Source organism: Condylostylus longicornis, unplaced genomic scaffold, assembly GCF_029603195.1.
Source record: "Condylostylus longicornis isolate FDR11 unplaced genomic scaffold, ASM2960319v2 ptg000049l, whole genome shotgun sequence".
In the NCBI taxonomy this organism is placed as follows: Eukaryota; Metazoa; Arthropoda; class Insecta; order Diptera; family Dolichopodidae; genus Condylostylus; species Condylostylus longicornis.
Window position 1 is genome coordinate 6,967,731 of NW_026578018.1, and position 24,772 is coordinate 6,992,502.

At 20.6% G+C, this 24,772-nt stretch overlaps 1 protein-coding gene across 18 annotated transcripts in view; it reads left to right on the plus strand.

The window, feature by feature from the left end:
• LOC129611363 (voltage-dependent calcium channel type A subunit alpha-1) overlaps positions 1 to 24,772 on the plus strand; it is an 83,697-nt gene that overhangs the window by 10,298 nt on the left and 48,627 nt on the right. For 7 of the 18 annotated variants that reach the window (XM_055524486.1, XM_055524484.1, XM_055524485.1 and 4 more), the window contains exons 7-19: positions 1,147 to 1,250; positions 1,549 to 1,664; positions 5,559 to 5,618; positions 5,696 to 5,998; positions 6,059 to 6,572; positions 6,697 to 7,023; positions 7,594 to 7,896; positions 14,576 to 14,836; positions 15,351 to 15,494; positions 15,616 to 15,817; positions 16,375 to 16,539; positions 18,955 to 18,984; positions 21,499 to 21,609. In XM_055524486.1, coding sequence (XP_055380461.1) covers positions 1,147 to 1,250; positions 1,549 to 1,664; positions 5,559 to 5,618; positions 5,696 to 5,998; positions 6,059 to 6,572; positions 6,697 to 7,023; positions 7,594 to 7,896; positions 14,576 to 14,836; positions 15,351 to 15,494; positions 15,616 to 15,817; positions 16,375 to 16,539; positions 18,955 to 18,984; positions 21,499 to 21,609 — 2,640 coding nt within the window. Of the gene's footprint in view, positions 1 to 1,146; positions 1,251 to 1,548; positions 1,665 to 5,105; positions 5,222 to 5,558; positions 5,619 to 5,695; positions 5,999 to 6,058; positions 6,573 to 6,696; positions 7,024 to 7,593; positions 7,897 to 14,575; positions 14,837 to 15,350; positions 15,495 to 15,615; positions 15,818 to 16,374; positions 16,540 to 18,954; positions 18,985 to 21,498; positions 21,610 to 24,772 lie in introns of all 18 variants that reach the window. The other 11 variants (XM_055524488.1, XM_055524483.1, XM_055524474.1 and 8 more) reach the window with 3 other exon arrangements.

Consider the following 24,772-nt stretch of genomic DNA (forward strand, 5'->3'; position numbering starts at 1 on the left):
TTAATTTAATATAATTAAATTAACTTAAAAAAGTTAAAGCGATTATTTAAAATAAAAAAATAAATTGTTAAAAAATTAAATATCCTTAAAAGATGGCAACAATCAAATATATATGTATAATAAAAATTACATAATATTATTTATCTAATTTATATTATACATATAAAACATATATATTAAATATATATACAGTGACGGATTAAGTCAAATTTTTTCAGTTTAGAAATGTATTTTAATTATTATTCAAATTATATCAGTGATAAGTGAGAAAACTAATTGTCACTCATAGCAGTAATAAGAGTAACTTTCATAACAATAATAACATAGCAATGAAAAGTAAAAAATGGCATATGAATTAATAAGTGTTATCATTATTGAACTTTTGTTGGTTCATTATCAACATTGTTGAGAATACAGATGTTTGGACAAATAATATTTTTCGTATGAGAAAATATTCATAATTAAAATAATTTTTAGAATTTACTGTCCAATGAAAATTCAAAATCTCATTTGTAGTACAACAGATTATTAAAAACTAATTTATTATATATTAAATATATATACAGTGACGGATTAAGTCAAATTTTTTCAGTTTAGAAATGTATTTTAATTATTATTCAAATTATATCAGTGATAAGTGAAAAAACTAATTGTCACTCATAGCAGTAATAAGAGTAACTTTCATAACAATAATAACATAGCAATGAAAAGTAAAAAATGGCATATGAATTAATAAGTGTTATCATTATTGAACTTTTGTTGGTTCATTATCAACATTGTTGAGAATACAGATGTTTGGACAAATAATATTTTTCGTATGAGAAAATATTCATAATTAAAATAATTTTTAGAATTTACTGTCCAATGAAAATTCAAAATCTCATTTGTAGTACAACAGATTATTAAAAACTAATTTATTATATTCGCTTAAATTATTGGAATTTTGTTTTCCAAATGTATTTAATGCAAAATAAATTATATATTTAAGAAATTACCAAAATTTTATTTTACCTAATCCGCTTCTGTATAATAATATTTATTTAGCAATCACATGAAATGATTGTTAAAAAAAAAAATCAATTTAATAATATTTCATATATAGAATATATTGAAATTTTATTCAAATTTATAATATTGTGATTACAGACAAATGATGCTTTGGGTTCAACATACAATTGGATTTATTTTGTTCCTTTAATAGTTATTGGATCATTCTTTATGCTCAATTTAGTTCTCGGTGTTCTCAGCGGGTAAGTCTTATTCTATAACAAATACATTTTTTTTTAATTTATTCAATTTCTAATTTAAATTATATATATGTGTAATCTATATATACAAAAACAAAAAAATTAAAAATTTTAAATAATTTTATCTTCAAAGGATTATTTTTTTTCTTATATTTTTTTTATTTTATTTTCATTTTTTTTTGATAATTTTTATTTTTATTAGTTTTTATTATATATATATATACTTTAAATGAAAAATGTATATGAAGTAAAATCAAAATAAAAAAAAAATTTTAAACCGTTATTATGTATAAAAATATAGAGAATTCTCTAATGAAAGAAATCGTGTTGAGCGACGTGTTCAATTTCAAAAAATGAGATCAACACAATTATTTCAGGATGCAATGGCTGCATATCTTAATTGGATAACACAAGCAGGTTTTAAAAACTGATCCTATGATATATATTTATATATATATATATATTTACATATGCATATATATAAGTTTTATTTATAATAATAATATTTTATTATTACTATATATACCACCATATCCCCAAAAAGAAATATGAAATAAAAATCTAATATTGTATTATGTATTCGTTAAACACTAATATTTATATAAATACAATAAATATATATAGTTATTAATTCTCATATATATGATTCCCCCCAAAAAATATAGAAAATTGCTATATATACCTTTACATATTTCATTATAATTTAATAAAATTAATCATATATACATTCTATATAAATATATTATATATTTCCCTATTATTCTAAAAAATGATAATTTATTTCCCTGTGTGCTATTTTAAATATTATACATATAAAACACATACATATGCGTATATATTGAAAAATTAAATTGAAATTCATTTAAAACACTGAAAAAAAACCACATATTAATTATATAAAAATGTGAATAATTTTTATATATTGTGAAAACTATGAAAATTGTATGAAAGTTTAGTTTTTGATTTTAAATTTTAGTTTTTCTATGTTAAATTTTTAGTTAATAATTTTGTTTAGATTTTGGTTTATATATAGTTTTGGAAATAAATTATAAATTTATTTATATAATTTTATAAATTATGAAAATGAAAATGAAAATTTTATATATTATTTCCATATAAGTTAGAGTGAATGAAGAGGAGACAAAAACAAAAAATAAATTAAATATTTTTTATTTGTTTATTGTTTTAGTTTTCTATTAAATTTTGTGTTTAAATTAGTTCAAATTCTTGCTGCTATTTATTATTACATTGAAAATTTCCTTATTGTTCATTTTTCTTTATTATTGTTTTAGAATAATTTCCATGAAATTAAATTCCTTTTAGTTATATAAAATTTTGTTTATATATACTTTGTTAATTTATTTTATTTAATTTACAAAAATAGTTATGTTTAAAAAAATAAATCATTATATATAGTTCTCATTTGTTCATAATTATGCCACGTCTTATAATATAATATATATAAATGTAATTGAATGCATTATGGGTTTACAAGGTTATTAATATTTTAGATTCTATTCTATGTGTTTATAATAATATTGATGTATTATTTATTTAAATAAAATTGTGTCTTAAGTACACCATAATATAAACATAAAAAGCACATTTTAAATTCACTATTATTAATTTAAGATCACTATTAATAATTTACTTACAGTAAATTAAGAATAATTCGGACTTAAATTAAATGTTATTGAAAATTCAAAATTACTAAACAAAAATAATAAAATATTCGTAATTATTTTTAATATTAAAAATAATATTATTTTTTAAGTCAAAACTAATTTTTATTTATGTCAACATTAAGTTGTTTTTATATCGTTTCAATAATTAGAATTATAATTAAAAATTAATATAAAAATGAATTTAAATAATGCGCGTTATACTTTTAGTGAAAAATTTTAATGAAATCGAATTTTAATGAATTAATTTAAGCTTAAAATTAATTGGAAAATTTCTTAATAAAATTAACTGAAATTTTTTTTATATACATGTATGTATAATTTCTTATACTTCCTAGAAAACCCAAATATGTACCTATATATTATATTATATTACATTTAAATCAAAATTATATTTATCTATTACACAGGAAAAGCATGAAATTATGTTTCTGTTAATTTAGAAATATAAGATTAAAAAATCTTATCGTTATAGTGAAATTTATTATTTTTTCCAGCCACCTATTTTCAAAACATAACCACAAATACTTCTTACCAATTTACTTCAAATTTCTACAAAAAAAAAAAATCATAAATCTAATCTTCATTTATATATAATACACTTTAACTCTTATATATACATAAAAAAATTTCCTTTATATATGTATTATATACATGTAATATATCATATCAAATTTAATACATTTATAAATAACTTCAAGAATTCCAGGATTGAATCAAAGGCACAATGGAATATAATATAAAACTATATGAATACACTCCAAATACTTAACACATAAGCACATTGATATTGCTAAAATAATAAAATGTTTCACTTTTTAAAAAATTCAGCACAGAAATACAATAAAATTCCAAAAATACTTTCCAAATTGTATAAAAATAATACTTTCCAATTGTATAAAAATTACCATAAGTCTTATACTGTTATACATATAAGTTATATATACCTATATGAATTATCATAGTTAATTAATCCTGCCCCTTGTTATATTTATAACAATAATTGCATATTATAAAGTACAATCAAATCAATGATACATTTATAAAATTAGTTTTGAGCTTGATGGTATGCTATACTTGTTCATTTTTAAGGACAATTAATATATTAAATCTTGTTTCACATTATAATAAAAATTATTTTAATTTGGCAATTAAGTTAAGAGAGCCTATTATACTGTCGATTTTATTTTATAATAAATAATTTAAAAATGTTATTGTATAAAATTTAAGAAATTAATTTTAATTTTAAAAATTAAATTTTTTCGAATATGTTTCGCTAATAATCTATAAAACGAGCACACAATATGAACAAAAAGAAAAACTGTTATAAATGTAAATATAAGTAAAAGTTTAAATTAATTTATATTGGAAATTTTCAGAGTTCTACTTTATTAAATGAAAAAGAAATCTCCATCACTTTGGAGTGCTAGCTAATATGATAACAGAAAAATATTACAGTAGCAAAAATTATTTAATTGAAAAAGATATTATATGTATACCAATTTTTTTTAAAACAAAATGAAAATTATTAATTAAAATAATTCACTCAAAATTAATTAAACTAAATGTATCTTTTCTAGAATGTACAAAAAAAGAGAATTTATACAATGAAATTTTTTGACTTGAGTTTTTTGAGCATATGGTTATCGTTGTTTTTTTTTTGAATTTACCTTTTCAATTCCCATATTATATAAGATTTCAGGAAAAGCGTTTACATTTTCACTCATCTGTCTCCGAGAAAAGAAATATTGTAAACGATAAAATCGCGAAATATTAATTCGAAATTTTTATTAATACTTTTGGAAATAACGAATGAAAAAATAAGGAAAAACCAATTTTACCCGATGGCTGGGAAATTAATAACATTAAATTCATTGTGTCATAAATTAAGCATATAACAGTTTCATTACATATAGTTTACAGAAATTATACATTTTGTTTTTGTTGTTTTTCTTAAATTGAATATTATTTGACTTTTTAAATTTCATGTTTACTTATATTATTAATTTAAATATAATTTTTTGTATTATAATTTTTCTATTTTATTTTTTAGAATTTTTTTTTTGTCTTTTATTTTGTTTTATTATTAATTATTACATTGCCAATACATTATGTGTCATTTAAATGTCATTACTGTCATTTGTGTTTTGTTTTGACTATTTCATCTTTATTGTAGAGAATTCGCAAAAGAACGAGAAAAAGTAGAAAATAGGCAAGAATTTCTTAAGCTTAGACGACAACAGCAGTTAGAACGTGAATTAAATGGTTACGTTGAGTGGATATGTAAAGCTGGTAGAGTATAAATCCGAATGCATTTATAAAATTATTGATTTAAAAAAAAAGCGACACACACAAAATAAATATTGACATTTTTTACATTTTAATGTTAGAATTTAAATATATAGTTATCCTTTATATAAAAAAAATATATTAATATATTTTAGTTATTTATATATATACATATATGTATTTATTAAATGTCTATCTAAAAAGTTAATAATTTATAAAAATATTATTTTACTCTTAAAGAAAGAAAAATTCTAATCGTATTTTCTTTTTAATTTTATTTGATTTTTTTTTTAATTCTAAACAATTAAAAATTTTTAATTGTGAAAATACATATGAACAGAGGAAGTAATTTTAGCGGAAGAGCGAACAACAGAAGAAGAAAAAATGCACATAATCGAAGGTAAATTATTTTAAAATTGAAATCATAACAAGCTGATAGTCGAATCAATTTTCCTTTTTTTAAATTAAAAATGATAGCGAGGCGCCGTAACGCTGCAAAAAGAAAAAAACTGAAAAGCTTGGGTAAATCAAAATCGACTGATACAGAAGAGGAAGAGGCTGAGGATGATTATGGAGATGATGGTTTTTTAAAATCAAAAGGAAATACCCAAGGTAGCTGTAAGGGTTTTTGGCATGCAGAAAAACGTTTTCGTTTTTGGATCCGGCATACAGTTAAAACGCAATGGTTTTATTGGTTCGTAATCGTATTAGTATTTTTAAATACAGTATGCGTTGCTGTTGAACACTATGGACAACCACCATGGTTAAATTCTTTCTTATGTAAGATTTAAAGTAAACAGTTTTAAAAAATTTTAATTAATTGTAAATTTTATTTTTTAGTTATTGCCGAATTTGCATTTCTTGGCCTATTTATGACTGAAATGTTCGTTAAAATGTATGCATTGGGACCAAGAATATATTTTGAATCATCGTTTAATCGTTTTGATTGTGTCGTCATTAGTGGTTCAATATTTGAAGTTATATGGTCAGAAGTTAAAGGTGGATCATTTGGTTTATCCGTCCTAAGAGCTTTACGTTTACTTCGTATATTTAAAGTAACAAAATATTGGTCATCATTACGTAATCTCGTTATATCATTATTAAATTCAATGAGATCTATTATTTCATTGCTATTCTTGCTCTTCTTGTTCATTCTTATATTTGCTTTATTGGGTATGCAATTATTTGGTGGTCAATTTAATTTGAGAGGTGGTACACCAGAAACAAATTTCAATACGTTTCCAATTGCATTATTAACAGTTTTTCAAATATTAACTGGTGAAGATTGGAATGAAGTTATGTATCAAGGTATTATATCACAAGGTGGAGCTAAAAAGGGAATGATATATTCATTGTAAGATAATTAAAAAATATATATACGTATAATTAATAAAATAAATATCAATAATCTAATATAATGATATATAAAATTTGGTGATTTATTCGGTTTTCTATTTTCCATTCTATATTTGTTTTAGATATTTTATAATTTTGGTGCTATTTGGTAACTATACACTGCTAAACGTTTTCTTGGCTATCGCTGTCGATAATTTAGCAAATGCTCAAGAATTAACTGCTGCAGAAGAAGAACAAGTTGAAGAAGATAAAGAGAAACAATTACAAGAATTAGAAAAAGAAATGGAAGCTTTACAAGGTGATGTATCACCATCTAGATTAGAAGCGGTTGCTAAACATAGTGCGAAGAAAAAAGAAGAGGAGAAAAAAGAAGAAGAAGAAGAAGATCAAATAGGGCCAAAACCAATGCTGCCATATTCTTCGATGTTCATTTTATCACCAACAAATCCGTAAATATTATTTTAGTTTTAGATTATTGAATTCTTTAGTTTATTTAAGTTTTAATTAATTTATTTAAGATATATATATAATTTATATTAAACTATAACTAATCTAAATATATTTTATATTCGTAAGTTATAAAATAAGTAGTTTTGGTGGAAATTATTAAAAATTAACAATTTAAAAAAAAACACACTGTTTAGTGTTACATGTTTGAATAATTTGAGTAATAAAATTTTTTTTTATTTTTGCAAAATTAATTTTAAATTCCACCAAAACTATTTAGTTAACTATAGATATCAAAATAATAATTTAATTGTAGAATGTGTAACGTAAGTACTAATATTTTTTTATAAATAATTTCATTATTTCTCTTTTTTATTACTTTTATTTTTTTTTGTTACAAATTTTTTCTCGATTCTTGTTTTCTTTTTTTTTGAATCAAAATACAAAAATTAACACATAAATATCAACTCAAATACATCAAAAAATTCAAAACAAAATTAAAAATCAAAAACATCAAAAATCAAAAAAACAAAATTAAACAAAACATCATTAAAATTTATTATATATAAAAGAATACGGCGTGGAGCACATTGGGTTGTTAATCTACGTTACTTCGATTTTTTCATTATGATTGTAATATGTTTATCATCAATAGCTTTAGCTGCAGAAGATCCAGTTAATGAAGATTCCCCACGCAATCAAATTCTAAATTACTTCGATTATTGTTTTACATGTGTATTTACGATAGAAATGTTACTTAAAGTTGTAGATTTAGGCATAATATTACATCCAGGCAGCTATTTACGTGAATTTTGGAATATTATGGATGCTGTAGTAGTAATATGTGCCGGTGTCAGTATAGGTTTTGATATGAGGTAACGAAAAATTTGTTATCATAAATACACTAAATAATTTATATAACAAAAAAAAAAAAACAAAAAAACAAAACAAAAAAAGATATAAAAAAAATGTACATAAACAGTAGAACCACCTATTATCAATGAAGTAAATGGCTACTTTTAAAATAAAATATATATATGTTTATATACATATTAATTTTTGTTTCATCAAATACTTTCAAATGTATTTTTGCTAGGTTTATTGTAGATTACATTTTTTTGTATAGTACGTACAAACATATACATAAATACGGAATTAAAGAAACAGAAGATTTTGTATAGAAAGTCTTTTATTTTCATGAAAACATTTTATAATTTTAAGAGAAAAGACATAATCTTTTTTCTATAGAAATTATTTTGAATTTTTCTTAACAAAATAATTTTATAGCTATTTGTAAATTTTTTCTATTAATTTAGTCTTCTTTATTTTAAAACTCTTTTTGAAAATCCAATTTTTATTATGCATACTCGCATTTTCTCTTAAATGTATTCGTTTTTTTTTCATATTTTTAAATATTATGTAATAAATGCATTTTAACATTTATTATTGTGGTTCAAATCTTCGATATAAAGTTTACTGTTAAATTAGATGTAGTGAAATTTCTAGTAAACTACCAAACATAAAATACAAAGCGCAATATAATGTAAATTACAACGTATAAGAAAAAGATAAATAGGAAATCACCCGCAATTGTTCACTGTATTCAACGAAATGCAATACTTAAAATATGCAATGCAAAAAGTGCAAAAGTTAAAAAAAATCACAGAAAATTTTGCATCAAGTAATCAACAGCAAAAACGTATCAAGCTTGAAAAAATGCTTGCCTCAAGAAATATGAATATTTCTAAAGAAAATGTTTTATAATTCTTTAGAAATATTTATGTTTTACTTACAGTATTATGTATATAACACTTTTCAATAAATTTTGAACTCCTTTTAAATACATGTTAATAGCTATGCATCTATGCAATTTATACTTAAAAAACAAATTATTAATACAAATTAAAAAAGAAATGTCGGATGGCAATACTGATTTTAAAGAAAAAAATTTAAAAATAAAAATATATTGCATACTTACAGGATGATATTATGCCAATACGTAATTCTGTAATAATTATTATATAAAAGTAAAAATCTCCCAATTAGCAATTTTATACATTTTGTACCTCTGTCAATACTTCATTTTTGTGTATTATTATTATATGTAATATTAAAAATTTAGTTTAAAATTTATTCAAATCACCTTTTATCTTTTCTAAAATATAATTAAATTTAAAATAATATTATTTTAAGTATTATATAGTAGAAATATTAAAATTCAAAGAAAAAAACATATAAATTTTTTTTTTGTTTTAATTATTTCGTAAGAAATATTAAAATTTTATTTAATCATATTAAATTTAAAAATAAAAAATTAGATTAATTTATTAAATTTTAGATTAAATTTGCACTAAATTTAGGTTTTGTACTTTGTACTTGTACCTTTTGTAGAGGTTTTTAACATTTAATAAATATTTGTTTATTTCAACATCAAATATAAATTTGACACTTGTTTTGTCCACTTTTATGTATTTTTTTTTGTCTCTTTCTAGAAATTGAACTAAGGTAAAAATAGTAGATTTAAAATAAAATTATAAAATAATATTTTCATTTATTTTCTTGACATATTTGAATTAAAATTTTCGATATATATAGATGTTAGTAATTTTTAAAATTATGTAAGTTAGTATGACGCAAAATTACAAAAATTTATCAGGAAAACGTTCAAAATGCAATTAAAAATACGAAATATAATTAAATTAATTAGTTTTTTTTCTGTTAAATTTAATGCTAACATATAAAGTAAACTGTAGAAATTTTTTCTCAGTATAATAGAAAATGTTACTAAATATAATGACATTTACAAATATATTGTCATTATTAGCAGGAATGACATAATTTGTGCTAATACTTTTTGATAATGAATTCTAAATTATATATTTCATTTATTTTTATTGTCTTAAGAAGGTATCTACCAAAAGATTATCTGCAAATCTTAAGTTCATCTGCATATTGTTTATATTGTATATAGCTTGATGGGCATCTTAATAAAATTTTTCAGTTCAATGAGTTGGTTAAAGTAAATTTTGATGTATATACGTATATTCTTTGTTTTTCGTTATGATATAAAGTGGATAAGACAAGTATATAAACAAATAGGACAAGTATGTGAACGGTCTTCTTCTCTATTATAATTATATCAATAAATATGCGACTACGTTCAACAGTTAAATAGATTTTAAAAAGTGATTTAATGAAAATTGAATTAAAATTAATAATAATAATGCACTTGTAAATAATATAGAAATAACAATATATATATATATATACATACATATATATACACTTATATATTAACAAGAAAATAAATGATATTTATGATTATTTTTCTTATCTTATTCATATCCAACCTATAGAAAAAAAGCAAAAACTTAGAAAATTTAGATATTAAACATCCAAACAAATTATTTAAAAAATAATTAAAGCATTCATTTTATTTTTTCATCCCTTTTGTATACACATATTATTTATGGGAATCTTATATTGTATAATAAAAAAATTTTCATTGATAATACGGTGGTAAATTTTATAAAATACCATTATGAACATAAAAAAAACTGAAATACTTAAAATTTGTAAATGTAATTGGTTGTTCTCCTATATGCCTATATGATTAATTTATAAATGTTGTAGTATAGAAGTATATAAGCTTCATTATATATATATATTTTTTTTTAATTTATTCTAAAGCGTCTTTTTTTCTGAAATAAAAAAAAAATAAATATTTGCATACATCCTTAAGTTCCATAATGCAATAATACGATTTTTAAATTTTATTCAGCTTAAAAAATGTATCACTGAATTCAGCTTATTAATATATTTCTGAATAGAATTTAGACACCATATCAATGTATTATGGGGGTTAAGGTATCTCTATCTTGAATTTACTTACTTCTTCCTATATATATAAAACGAATATTCTTTGTTTCTTCTTAAATAGAAAACTCAACTTACATAATATACTATATAATTCTAATGTCTTTTTCTATATAAAAGCATATATTATGTGTATGTCCTTATATCATAGTCAGAAGATATCTACTACAATTACTATATGCACACACATATAGAAAAATTTTAAATATTTTATAGTTAAAGAAAACTAAACTCAACATTCCTTAATATTATATTTGATATAATTTATCTGTATAGCTACATAAATAGATTTTTCTTCTTATCTTATAAATTTTCTCAACTTAAACATTTTTTTAATTTTTTTTTTATAACTTTAAATGTTCGTTATTTTATATACATCTTGCATTACATGTTATGCTTGTCAAAGGTCTCGAAATAGTTGAGACATTGTAGTAGAATTTTCTGGCGTTCATCAACTTATCTTCTGAAAAAAAAGAAACATTGTAATTTCAAATTATTGCTAAAGATAAATGATAAAAAAACTAAATTTATGCCGCTAAAATTATTGCGGTAAAAATATACTTAGCCGTGTTCAATTATAAAAAAAAACACAATCGTTAAGTTATTTGCCGTTTTTAACACATTTTTTTATTTGTTTTTTGTTAAATAATGTGTTTTTATTAAAACTTTTTTTTTCAAGCTGCTTAGCTTATTGAAATGCGGCAATAATGGCTTTCGTACATCAATTTTTCTTTTATGTTTAGAGAAATATTATTTAATTTATAAACGTTTTCGTATTCTATTGTTGTTTTAAGCATATTTTCAACGAAATTGGAAAAATTGAATCAAATTACTTTCTCGCAGGAAACCTATTTTTCAAAAAGAAAGTTTTTCTAATTTTTTTAAAATAACTTTTTTTTTGGCAATTTATTTTATAAAAAAAAACAGATATACGAGTACATACTTTATTTCGCTACCGCAGAAATAAAACGACGTGTTTATTCTGTTGCAAATTAGCATAAACCAATATTACAATGACAAAAACGACTCTGAAATTTGTCGTTACCATAAATCCGTCTTTTTTTGTCAAAATTTTTGTCATTACCTTTGTTAGTTTGGAGATTTACGATTTAGTTTTCATCTCCCTCTACATTTTTCAAGATACAGGCTCTTAGAACAAGGAAAATTTAAATTTCCTGCTTGAAAATTAATGATAAATTCCTTGCCTTAATGATGAAATTTTTTTTTACCATATAATTCAGGTAGTTTGACGTCGCCTTCGACCATTATAACGCTTGGTTTACTAATGAGTATAGTCTAAAAAGAAACTTGGTGTTCAATTGTATTATATAAGTTTTTATAAGCTTGAAAACGTTTATATAATTAATATTTCTACAATTATATTTATTTTAATTTCTTGCACTTTTATTATTTTTACTTTTGTGGCTTATTTACAAATAAATTGAAGTAACGAAAAAATTTTTGTTATCAAAATACTTCAAAATGAATAAACAATTGAATAAACAAAGTAAATGGATTAAAAAATTAAGTGTAACAATAATTATAGATAAAATTTTTTATACTGATAATATAAAGTTCATATTATTTAGTATTTTCAAAGTAGTTATTTTTGTAATCTTAACATTCTATTAAAGAAATTCTAAATAGTTATAATATAATACTATCGTTTTACTATTTACTCAAATTTAGAATCGTTCACACTATGATTCTTTTATTTATAACAAGTTAAATCCATTTTAATTCAGCAAAATTTTGCTAAATTTCAAAATAATATGGTATTTGAATGTTATTAAACTTCTTATAAAAGTCTATATTCTTTAATTCAATTCGTTACTTTTATAAAAATAATTTAATTAAAATTATTGTGTGCTTTTCAAAATATATATATGTTGTACAATCCGGTCAATTCGGTTACATCATCGAGTTGTGTAAATAACCAAGTTTAATATCACACTTTGAGAAAATAGACACGTTTTTTTTTAATTGCACAGATTTTGCGAAATTCCCACATACAACGTTTTTATTGTTTATATGTACATATATTAGTTTATTGAATATCTGGCTGAAAAAAGAAGTAATAAATACTAAACTAACTGTATTGTTATTAAATAATATAAATTTGGTTAACAGTTGACATTAAATTCAATTTGACAATCCATTAAAATTGACATTACATGGGAAAAAAATGCAGAAAGAATTTCGATGTTCAATCTATATTCGAAAAATATTAAAATTATTAACTTTTATTTTAGTACAATTTTTGGTAAATGTGATTGTAAACGACTCACTTTAAATGAAATTGAAAATTTTTAATAATAAGAATTGATGATTTTAAGAGAGTAGTGAAATTAAAAGAGTTGCCATTATCTGATTACAAACATATGTAGCACTTTATAAAAATTAATTGTGTTTTGACATTTATTTGAAAATAAGCGGTTTGTGATGCTATCTATTAGAAATTATTTCAAATTTCAAAAACTTATTTTATAACCATGATTCTAAAATTCTCTCACTTACAATTATTAATTATGTGACACATCAAATCTATTGCAGACTTTTTTTTATTTTTCTATTAATATGAACTTTCTATCAACATTTTAAAGAGTTTTAATTAAATATTATATTAACTTCAGTATAACAACTTGGAAACAAAATAACGAAAGCCAAATTTTATAAATATTTTTTTATTTAATTTGAAACTAGAATTTTTTTTTTAATAAAATTATTTATAAACTTGATAACTTAACGATCATTTTGTTTTCATTGAAAAAAAAAAAATAAATTTATATAAATTCATTTTTCACTCACAATTTTAAAATTCTTACTGATCGTATACACATTTTTAATGCATTGGAAAGTTTTTATACAATCATACATTGTTGTTTTTTTTGTTTCTTTATTAAGTTTTGAATAATTAAAATATTTTTTTTAAAGGGAAAAAAATTAAATAATTTGAATTTTAAGCATCTTAGAAATTAAATTAAGCAGAAATTAAATTAATTTTTTTCGCATAATTTCTGTTTTTGTCTTTTTCACTTTTTTGTTTTTGTATTGTTAATTTTGTTTTCTCTTTTACAATTTTACAATAAAATGTCTATACTTTTTTCAAACTTTTTTTTTCAGAAAATGATAAAAAAAAACACATTTTTTATAGAGTATATGTTGTGTCCTGTTGTAAATGTGCTGCTAAAGTAAAAAATATGAAAAAAATCTAATAAAATATAGAAATGTCCAATTTTTATTTTTACTTTTACTTGAACGTAAAGCTTACAAATGTGATATAAAAATATTAATTAAAAGAAATAATTTAAAATATTTGATATAAATATTTTTCTGAAATAATAAAAAAAAATTTTCCAATTTATGCAAATATAAAATTGAACATTTCTAAATTTTCTAATAAAGTTCTCTCTGTTTCATTGTTGTTCGTATACACTTTTATTGCTTTACTTTTTTCGCTCTTGTAAAATCTCTAAATGTGCTGTAATAAAAAGAAAACAACCAAAAATACTTAATTTTTATTGTATTTGCCAGCATTTAATATACATAAGAATTAAAAAACGAATATACTGTACTTTTGTAATAAAAATTTTTCCTTTTTTTTTTATAGAAAATAATAATAAATAAAATTTTTATTTTTTATTAATACAAATATATAAATATAATAAATTAATATAGTGGGAGCAGCGCAGGTCAAAATTTATCAACAATTAAATCACTTCGAGTACTTCGTGTATTACGACCTTTAAAAACTATCAAACGTGTTCCAAAACTTAAGGCTGTATTTGACTGTGTCGTAAATTCTCTAAAAAATGTTATAAATATTTTAATAGTGTATATACTGTTTCAATTCATTTTTTCTGTTATCGGAGTACAATTATTTAATGGAAAATTTTTTTATTGCTCGGATGAAAGCAAACATACGGCTATTGAATGCCAGTAAGTATATTTTATACATATGTTTAGTAAACTTTATGTTTATGGTTTTTTTTTGTATATTATAATTATTAATTATATTTTATAATATTACTTTTAATAAATAAAGCGACATTTTATGTAACGTATCATAAAAAATTAAATTAAATTTTTTAATCACTTCAAACATGGTTTGTTTCTTCAATAATTTTTGCGACGTGTTGCTAAACTATAACAATAAATTATTGCACAAAATAATTTGATTCATTTTCAAATGGCGGCGCTGAATTCATGTTTTATTTAGTTGCTAGTATTTCCGTCAAAATGACATTAAAAAGATAAAAAAAATTCATTCGTAATTAAAGCTTGAATAGGTCAACTTCTTTTAATTTTACTGTTATTTTTGCTAACTTTATATTAAAGTAAATTGATAAATTTAATAGTGTAAATTAGTGTATATAAAATATTAAATATATTTTTTTTACGAAATTTGTAAAAATTTTATTTCTTTGACTATAATATTAAATAAATTTTTTAGGGGATCTTTCTTTAAATATGATGAAGATGAAGTATTACCAAAAAAAGAAGATAGAATATGGCGAACGAGAAGTTTTCATTATGATAATGTAGCTGTGGCAATGTTAACATTATTTGCTGTACAAACTGGAGAAGGATGGCCGCAGTAAATATATTAATTAAATAAAAATAATCCTTGACTATACATATATAATAAGAAAAATCATATTAAATAAGAAAAATTTGTTATTTACATATGAATCATATTTTATTTTTACCTCTTTTAGAGTTCTTCAAAACTCTATGGCAGCAACATATGAAGATAGAGGTCCAATACAAAATTTCAGAATCGAAATGTCTATATTTTACATTGTTTACTTTATCGTATTTCCATTCTTCTTCGTAAACATTTTCGTGGCCTTAATTATTATTACATTCCAAGAACAAGGTGAAGCCGAATTACAAGATGGGGAAATTGATAAAAATCAAGTATGTTTAATGTTTATACGAGAATATAAAGAGCGTATATTTGTATTTTGTTTTAATATAATTATAAAATTAAATACTGAAAGTGGGATTAAAATTATATTCCTTCTTAATTACACTTGTATATAGTTGTAAAAATAATATGACTATTAACTGAATAATTTTAATTTTCATTTGATGTAATGTCATTCTTATAGATCAGTATATTTTTTAACAAAAATCTATAGCATTGTCTGAAAAACCTTAATGTACCTTGTATTATTAATATGTGCATATATCTTATTTCTTGCATAATGTTTAATAAAAAAATGAAATAGAATTTTTATTATATAAAAATAGAAAGGAAGTACAAATACTCATATTATACTTTAATTAAATAATGCTAAAGAAATTGTATTAATAAATACAAATAGTTTTAAGTTAAAAATATATATACGATGCATTCCTTGTAACGTATACAAAATCGTAATAATTGTGAATTTAAAATAATTATTTTAATAATTTAATGGTACTGTTAATTAATATATATTTTTATTCTTTTTGTTTGTTTTTTACAATAGAAATCTTGTATTGATTTTACAATTGGAGCTAGACCGCTTGAACGTTATATGCCAAAAAATCGTGATAGTTTCAAATATAAAGTTTGGCGTATTGTGGTATCAACTCCATTCGAATATTTTATAATGATGTTGATCGTATTCAACACACTATTACTTATGATGAAGGTAAGTAAATTTGAACAAAATTTGTTTTTACAAAGAAAACAAAATTTTTTTTTATTTAATTTTGTTTATTAATTATGGGAAATAAAGAAAAAAAAGTGTCTTTTTCTCTTATATAAATTAAAAATTATTCCTAAAATATATGAACAAAAAACATTGATATAAATACAATACAAATCAAAAATATTTTCTATTCTATATATAATTTTTTTTTATTTTTTTAATATACAATTGTATATGTAAATGTGTTTTTGGTTTTATTATTTTCTTATTTTTTTTTATATTTTATTTATATTAAATATATTATACATATTTTATGTATTTATCAGGCAAAACTATATATACATATAAAACTGTGTGGTCTTTAAATCGAATTTATATATATAAATGTAAAAAAATCTTATCTTATATCTTTGTATATGCATTGTCTTTTAATATTCTTCTATAAAATATAAATGGGAAATTTATATATTAGTATTTAATAAAAAAAAAAACACATCAATATATGAAATACATTTTATTTTTCTTGTATGGAAAACTTTACACCTTCTTATATACACACATTTTTTAAATAAACTAATCTTATATATTGATGAAATATAAACAAATAATAAATAATATTATAATTTTTTTTTCTTATATAAATGTTGCGTTAATTTTCTATATATTTATTACATATTTTGTTCTATATAAATCTGTTTTTTTTTTAATTGTTTTGTAAAATTTTTTGAAAACTAAAACAAAATCTATTTAATAATTAAATTATATAAAATAATATGCTTTCATGCATGTGAGTTTTCTCTGTGTAATATTAAAAATGACATTTTATAAAATAAAAGAAAATATTAAATCATATACTATAATTAAAATTTACATATACTTTTGATGGATGTGTGAAATACGTATGCGTAAAATGAAAGTTTTTTGTTTTTTGTTTTAAATAATAATAAATCAAAAGACAGTACATATATTAAAAAGTTTTATTACAAATTTAATTGTTTTAATTTTTTCCAATATTTGATAAGGTGGAAACAATTCTTCTTTGGAAAATTATAGAAATTATATACTATATAATTTCTACTATGCAGTCGTAAGATAAAAAGTCTTAAGTTTTAAAATTCACCATATAGACAAAACGAATATAGACGAATGAAAAAATTTTGGTGGCTTATAAGAATTTTTTTTTTTCTAAAATTTTAAATATGGAAGAAATAAAAAATGCAAAGAAATTGCTAATATCTTAAGAGATAAAGTGTTCTGCTTTAAAATCACTTCGGAGTTATTTGCAATGTATTAAAGTAAAAATAATGAATTAAAACAATTAAATTTGTCCTAATTTTTGTTAAAACTTAAATTTTTTTTCTGTAATTAAATTAAAAATATATTTAAAAAATAAACTGTCTAGAATTCTATATAGTACAAAGATAGGCCCAATTTAAAAGAGAAAAAATTTCAAAAACTGCTATAAGTTTTATGGAATTTAAAAGAAACCGAAAAATAATTTTGATGTGATTGCTTTGAATTAAAAAATGATCAAATAATTATTTAGTTTGTTTATGTTTTTTTCTTGTGTTTTATAAAAGTAACATACTTTTCAATTTTTCGTTTTTATTATGAAAATTTATAGATTATTCCTCATACGCCGTTTCAAAATACTCACACATAATACGCTTATTGATAAAAAATCACCCATACTAAATTTTTACCTAAAAATAACATAAAATACTTCGTATAATTGAAATTTTTGAATAAAGAAGTAGGTTTTACCAATTTTTAAAGATCGCAGTGAATATTTGTGACCAATTATTTCCTTAATATTGTGTCACATTCTTAAATTTTCAATTCATTGAGACTATAAAGTGAGAATAATTAAAGGTACTTTAATAATTACTTTGATAATTTATAAAAGTATATTCTTATAGTGTTAACAAATTGGATTCAGTTATTTTGCAATTCTATAGATAATATTAATGGTCATATAGACATATTAATGGTCTTTCTAAATTTTAAATTTTAAATTTTTTATTTTTATTCGAGTTGATTTAAATATTAAAATTTTAAAATAATTTTTTTTTACTCCACCTAGTTTATAAATATGTTTAAATTAATCAGATTAAAGTTTGTGTATATTCAGAAATGTAAAACAAAATATATTTTTTGCCTTCATCATTATATTGTATTATTATTGAATGTAATATATGAATTAGGAAATTTAGGGATCTTAAGTATATTTTATTTTAAAAGTTGCTGTGTTTTGAAAGATTCAAAAAATTTAGGGAGAAATTTAAAATTTTTTTTTACTCATTTTGTTTTTTCAATTCTTATATATTAAATTTCATTATTTATTTTATTATATCTCTTGTTGTTGTTGTTGTATTTTATACTATTATAACATTCAAAATTTATATACGTTTACAGGTTTACACGCCCCCTGTGCCAAATAAAGCGGTATGAACTGTTTTCAAATTAAAAAAAAAAGAAACAAAAAATTTATATAATTTGCTTCAAATTAAAAAATAAAAAAAAATTAAATAAATTATTCCACTAGAAATTATACAATTACATATATAGATAATTTTGTATACATTTATATATAATATACAAAGAAAAATATCAGCATTATTATTCAAAAGTTTATATACTATTGAAAATATAATTGCTGATATTTTATTATCATGGATTCAATTCAATTCTATAATTACAAATATTGGAATTATTGTTGTAATCAATAATAGTCAATAATGTCAATGGGGAAATTAATCACTTCTATAACTATACGATATTTGTAACTATTATAGGAAATGAATTTTTTTTCAATATATAAATTTATACAAAATTTATTAAAATAAATTGTTAATTAAATAAATTGCATGCTTTGCTTTTAAATTAATAAGAAATTATAGAAAATTTAAATTACATATGAAGCAAATTTTTTTTTGTTAGTTCAAATTAATTATCAAAAATATCAAAAATATAAAATATTATTATAATAAAAGCATGTTTCTTTGGAATGAATTTTAATATACATATATACATATTATATATTATATTAACCGCATATTTAATTTGAAAAAAAAAAAATAAAAATAAAATCATAATTTGCGTTTTTAAAGAATTAATTATTCATTTTCTTAATTTTTCATGAATATATAAAGAGCTTTTATAATAAATTACAAAAAATATAAAAATTCAATAAATTTGAAAAATTAATATCCTCACATAAAATGTAGAAATAATACATATAACGTATAGAAACATACACTAAAATAGCAATATAGCTTAAAATATTTTTACACATTTAAATTAAATTAACATTATTCCTATATATATATATACATAACATACATAAATAACATTTATCACACATTATAGTTAATATATTATTTAAAATTACTTATACATTACATTAAACATAGGTTGTTTCCTATATAATATGTCAGTGATTAGACAATTAATATCTGCCATTATATAATTAATTTTTGCAATTGACATATTATAAAATTTTTGTCAAACACAATCTCTAAAAAATTAAAGAATTAAAAAATTAAATGATTGTAAATTATGTTGCAATGGTAAATTAGGATTAATGACGTTTTATGTGTCATTATCCAATGAATTTCATGACTTAAGTGAATTGCAAACATTTGACATATGGTGTGAAACGACCATATAAGTCCATATTGTAACAGAAATTTTTTAATACATTAAACATACATACTTTTCTACATAAACAGAAATAATAATGAAAGCTTCTTTAAATATATTTGCACTCGTAAATTCCAAAGAATAAATATTATAACAATTTTTAGCAATATACAGTTAACAATTTTCACTTTTCTAAACAAATTTTTTTTATTAAAGCGAAATGTCCTTAGATAAACCCTGTTTTAAGTACGTGGTTTTATGAGCAAAGTAATTAATATAAATCAAGACTAAATATTTATAAATTTTACTTAAATTCTCTTGATTTGTCGTATTCTGGAATAACGATCTTAATTTTTGGAAATTATAAGCTGTATAGGTTTTGATTAAGTTTTTCTTTTTTATGCTATGGAAAGGAGAACTGATTTGAAATGTACAAAACTAATAAGTTGTTAAGAAAATATTGGGAAATCTTGAAAGTTATAGGACTCTAGATTCTTTTCTAATGTCGTTCTGATATGTGTAACATTTTATCTTGCCATTAAAAATAGAGAGATGCAATGGCTATCCACATATTATGTAGTGAAACATGAAAAGATGGGGTGGGGGCGGCGACTTAATTATTTGTTTCAATTCGAATTTTGTTGTGAAAACAAAATGTTTACGATTAAAAAATGAAGAAATACTCGTAATTTCACTACTTATTATGTTGGCAGCCTGATTAATTTAATTTTCTGATATTTGTTTCATCTTTTCATGTTCTTTTTTTTGTTAATTAATTTATAAAAAAAATGATTTTGAAATTTTTTTATTAAGCTTTTATTTATACATACATATAATATTTAATATATAGAATATTTTATTCCTTGAAAATTGATCGATTCGCACACGTAGTTAATAGATAAAATTTGGTTGAGAGTTTTGGAATGAATTTGATTTTATAGTCTTTGACATTTTTCTCTATTTTCTTTTTTTGGAATGTTTTAATTGTTTTCTATTATATTAAAATTTTATTTTTGTTCTATTTTTCTTATATAGTAATTCTTTTTTTGTTTTCTTTAGAATAGAATTTTTCCGCATTTTTAATTATTATTTTATTATTATAAAACATTTCTTAACCATAATATAATTTTTGGCTTTAAAGATGAGTTTTTATAGTTTACTGTTAAATAATTAATTATTTAAAAAAGAAAAAAAAAATTATTTTTTTTGTTAATTACATGAAAAAAAAATCGAAAAAAAAAATAATAATTCTAAAACTTACTAAAACAACAAATAATTAAGAAGCAAAAAAAAAAATTAAAATTTATATATAAATAGTATCATCAACAAGGCGACATTTACGAGAAGTCCTTACGATATATCAACATGGGATTTACCGGAATGTTTAGCGTTGAAACAGTATTAAAAATTATTGGATTTGGCATTAAGGTGGGTTTTAATTTAAACAGCCCAGAAAATAATAAAACAAAAAAATAAATAAAGTATACGAAAAGACTTTGAACAAAACTGGAAAATATTAAAAAATAAAATTAAATTTTATAATCTGATAATTGTTAAAAAAGCAGCAAGGTACTGAAATTGTCTCGAATTAAAAACTTTATTTAAATTTGAATTGGAAAATTAATCCTGAAACTCATAATTATTGTGCAAAACAGAAAGTTATTTTTAATTGTAACATGATATCATATGAAATGCCTTGAATTATTTTAATGTTGAATATTAGGATTTTAGTTTCGAATTAAAATAAGTAAATCAAATAAAACAAGACAGATTTTCAACCAAAAAATATAGATGTCGCCTTTGATTATGGGTAAGTTATTGCTTATTACTTGCACTTATCCCTTTGTGTAAGGAGACGACTGCACACATTTGCTAATAATTGAAAAATTAATTTTTAAAATAAAAAAAAAACTTTGTGACTTTAAAATTGTGGTGAAGATTGAAATTTAGCGATCAACATAAAAGTACAAAAAAGAAAATTAAGGATAATTTTTTTTTTAGAAACTTTAAAAATCGTTTCATAAATCATTTTAATGTGTTTATATCATTGGTTCTAGCCATCATCAATTCGAAGTGGCATTTATTTTGCACATTTATTTATTATAATTTGATTTGCTTAAGTTTTATTCCTTTCTATTTTGAAACGATTTTGCTATAGATCCTTGCCCAAAAAAGAAATCTAGAAATCTAGAAAAAGAAAACAAAAAACTCACTTTTATATTGAAATAAAATGGAATTTCATTTATTTATGAGGTTTGGGATTAATTAATATTAGAGAGTATAATATTTTTATTAATTTCATTTTTAATTTAGTTTATAATGATTTTTCGTTATTTAAAGCCTAACATTTACAAAAAACTACAGAAATGTATGAAAAATGTAGCTATGGTTATATTTTCTTTTTTTGGTATACGGCCATGTTATAGTTTTGAAAACATTTTTTTTTTTCAAATTTTATTATATTATTAATTGGGTACAAACATAATTATATCAAAATATTTGAATGATTTAAAATATAAATTTATAATAATATACCCTCGCAACGCATATAATATAAGAAAAAGGATTTTTTCTCCATTTTGCTCACAAAAGCTCCATTTTTCCCAGAACTACTTAATATGTCTTATAAATTCAAAACCAAGGTATAAATGTCTATGGAATGTCGATAAAAATCCATATGCTAAATGAGGAAGACAAGCTAACTGAGCAGAGCTGACTATCATCTATGATATAATTTAAATAGATAAAAAGTATAGAATTTATATTCACAAATGGATTTTTCTGTTCTAATCTCTTCTATTCTCTAATAAGGAATAATTTAAATTTTTAAAATATATTAAACAAATATTTCTATCAATTTGCTACGGTTTCTTTGAATTCGGCTCTTATCCTGTGCATACGCAATTATTTTTGTGTATTTATGTTAAAAGAACAATAGTTATTGATCTAAATGCATAATACAGAACATGGTTTTTTAAAAAAACGTTTTTTACTTATAATAGTTGTGCTATATTGATTTGATCTGTATATATTGAAAAATTTTTCAAGTAAATGTTAATTACTACACATACATATATAATTTAAAATTAACTGGCGGTCTAAAATTTAGTTAAGTTTTTAAATTTATTTAATAGTTCAATTATATAGAACGATTATTTGGATGTCAGTCCCTGCACACGGAAATATCAAACCCAATTTAGTCAGTTTAGTGCTAATATTGATTATAAGCAAAATGTTGTTATCTCCAAAGTAAAATAAACAAAATTCATGTGGTAGACATTGACATTGAATCAGAAAGTATAATTCAAAAATTAATCAAATGAACCGAACCACTGAATTATTTAGAAAAAGTGAACGCAAAACAATAATTGTGTAGTTAAAGTGTTACAATTTGTAAAAAACAAAAATATTTTTATAAATATAATTTGCGTGATATTCATATTTTAAAATACTATATAAATTATGCATGGCCTGAGAATATTGGTTTAAAACATTTTTTTTTAGTTTAATTTAATACATAATATAACAAAAAAAAACCAATATTTTTGTTATTGTATAATAAAATAAAAAACAATATGTGTGTTTTATGCTATTTCATTTGATTTTTATAGTCAAAATGCCGTCATTACATTTAATTATTACAATACATTATGTTTATACATTTATATTTATCAATTTAAATATTATTGCAATAATAAATTTATATATATATATGATTTGGTGTTATACATTTATATTGTGTTACAATATTCATATGAATATATTTATTGTTATATAAAATTTGCTTTAAAAAAATATATTAACTGCAAAATTTAATTAATTATAAGTATGTGTATTATATTATGTATATTTTATATATGTATATGTATTTAATGTATTTATATAATTATACAATATTAATTATAAATTTAAGAGCACAAATTTAAAATAAATGTAATTGAATGTGTTGTATTGTACATATATATATATATATATAGAATCAAAAAAAAAATATAATTATTTAATTAATTGTAAATATTCTGATAATTTTTTTTTTATTATTGGCTGTTATATAAAATTGTCGTATTCAAAAAAATTATTTTATTATCGATGTTCGTGAAAATCTCACATAATGTTATTTATTGAATATGATATTCATTTATAATTATTATTCATATACAAAAAAATAATTAAAGAAAAATAATTGAATATTAAAGTAAAGAAAAAAATACAAAATTGAAATGTTTAGAAAATGAAGTATTTTAGATTTAATAAAAAAAATAAATATTTAATACTTTATTAAACAAAAAAAATTTAATATTTAATATATTTTAACAATTATTAAGCATTTCAATTATGTATTTCTTTTTTTGTTTTAATTTTTTATTGCTCAAACAAAACAATATTATGTTCACATATTTATCTTACATATTATATATATACATAACTTGAAAACAAAAAGAAAAACAAAATACAAACAATATTATCATCAGTAATTGTAAAACAGTAGAATATTATGTTAATTTTAGTTCCATGATGCACCACCTCTGCATATTGACATCCTGACGTACATGAATTTGGTTTTCACATTGTTCTTTTTATTGGAAACTAC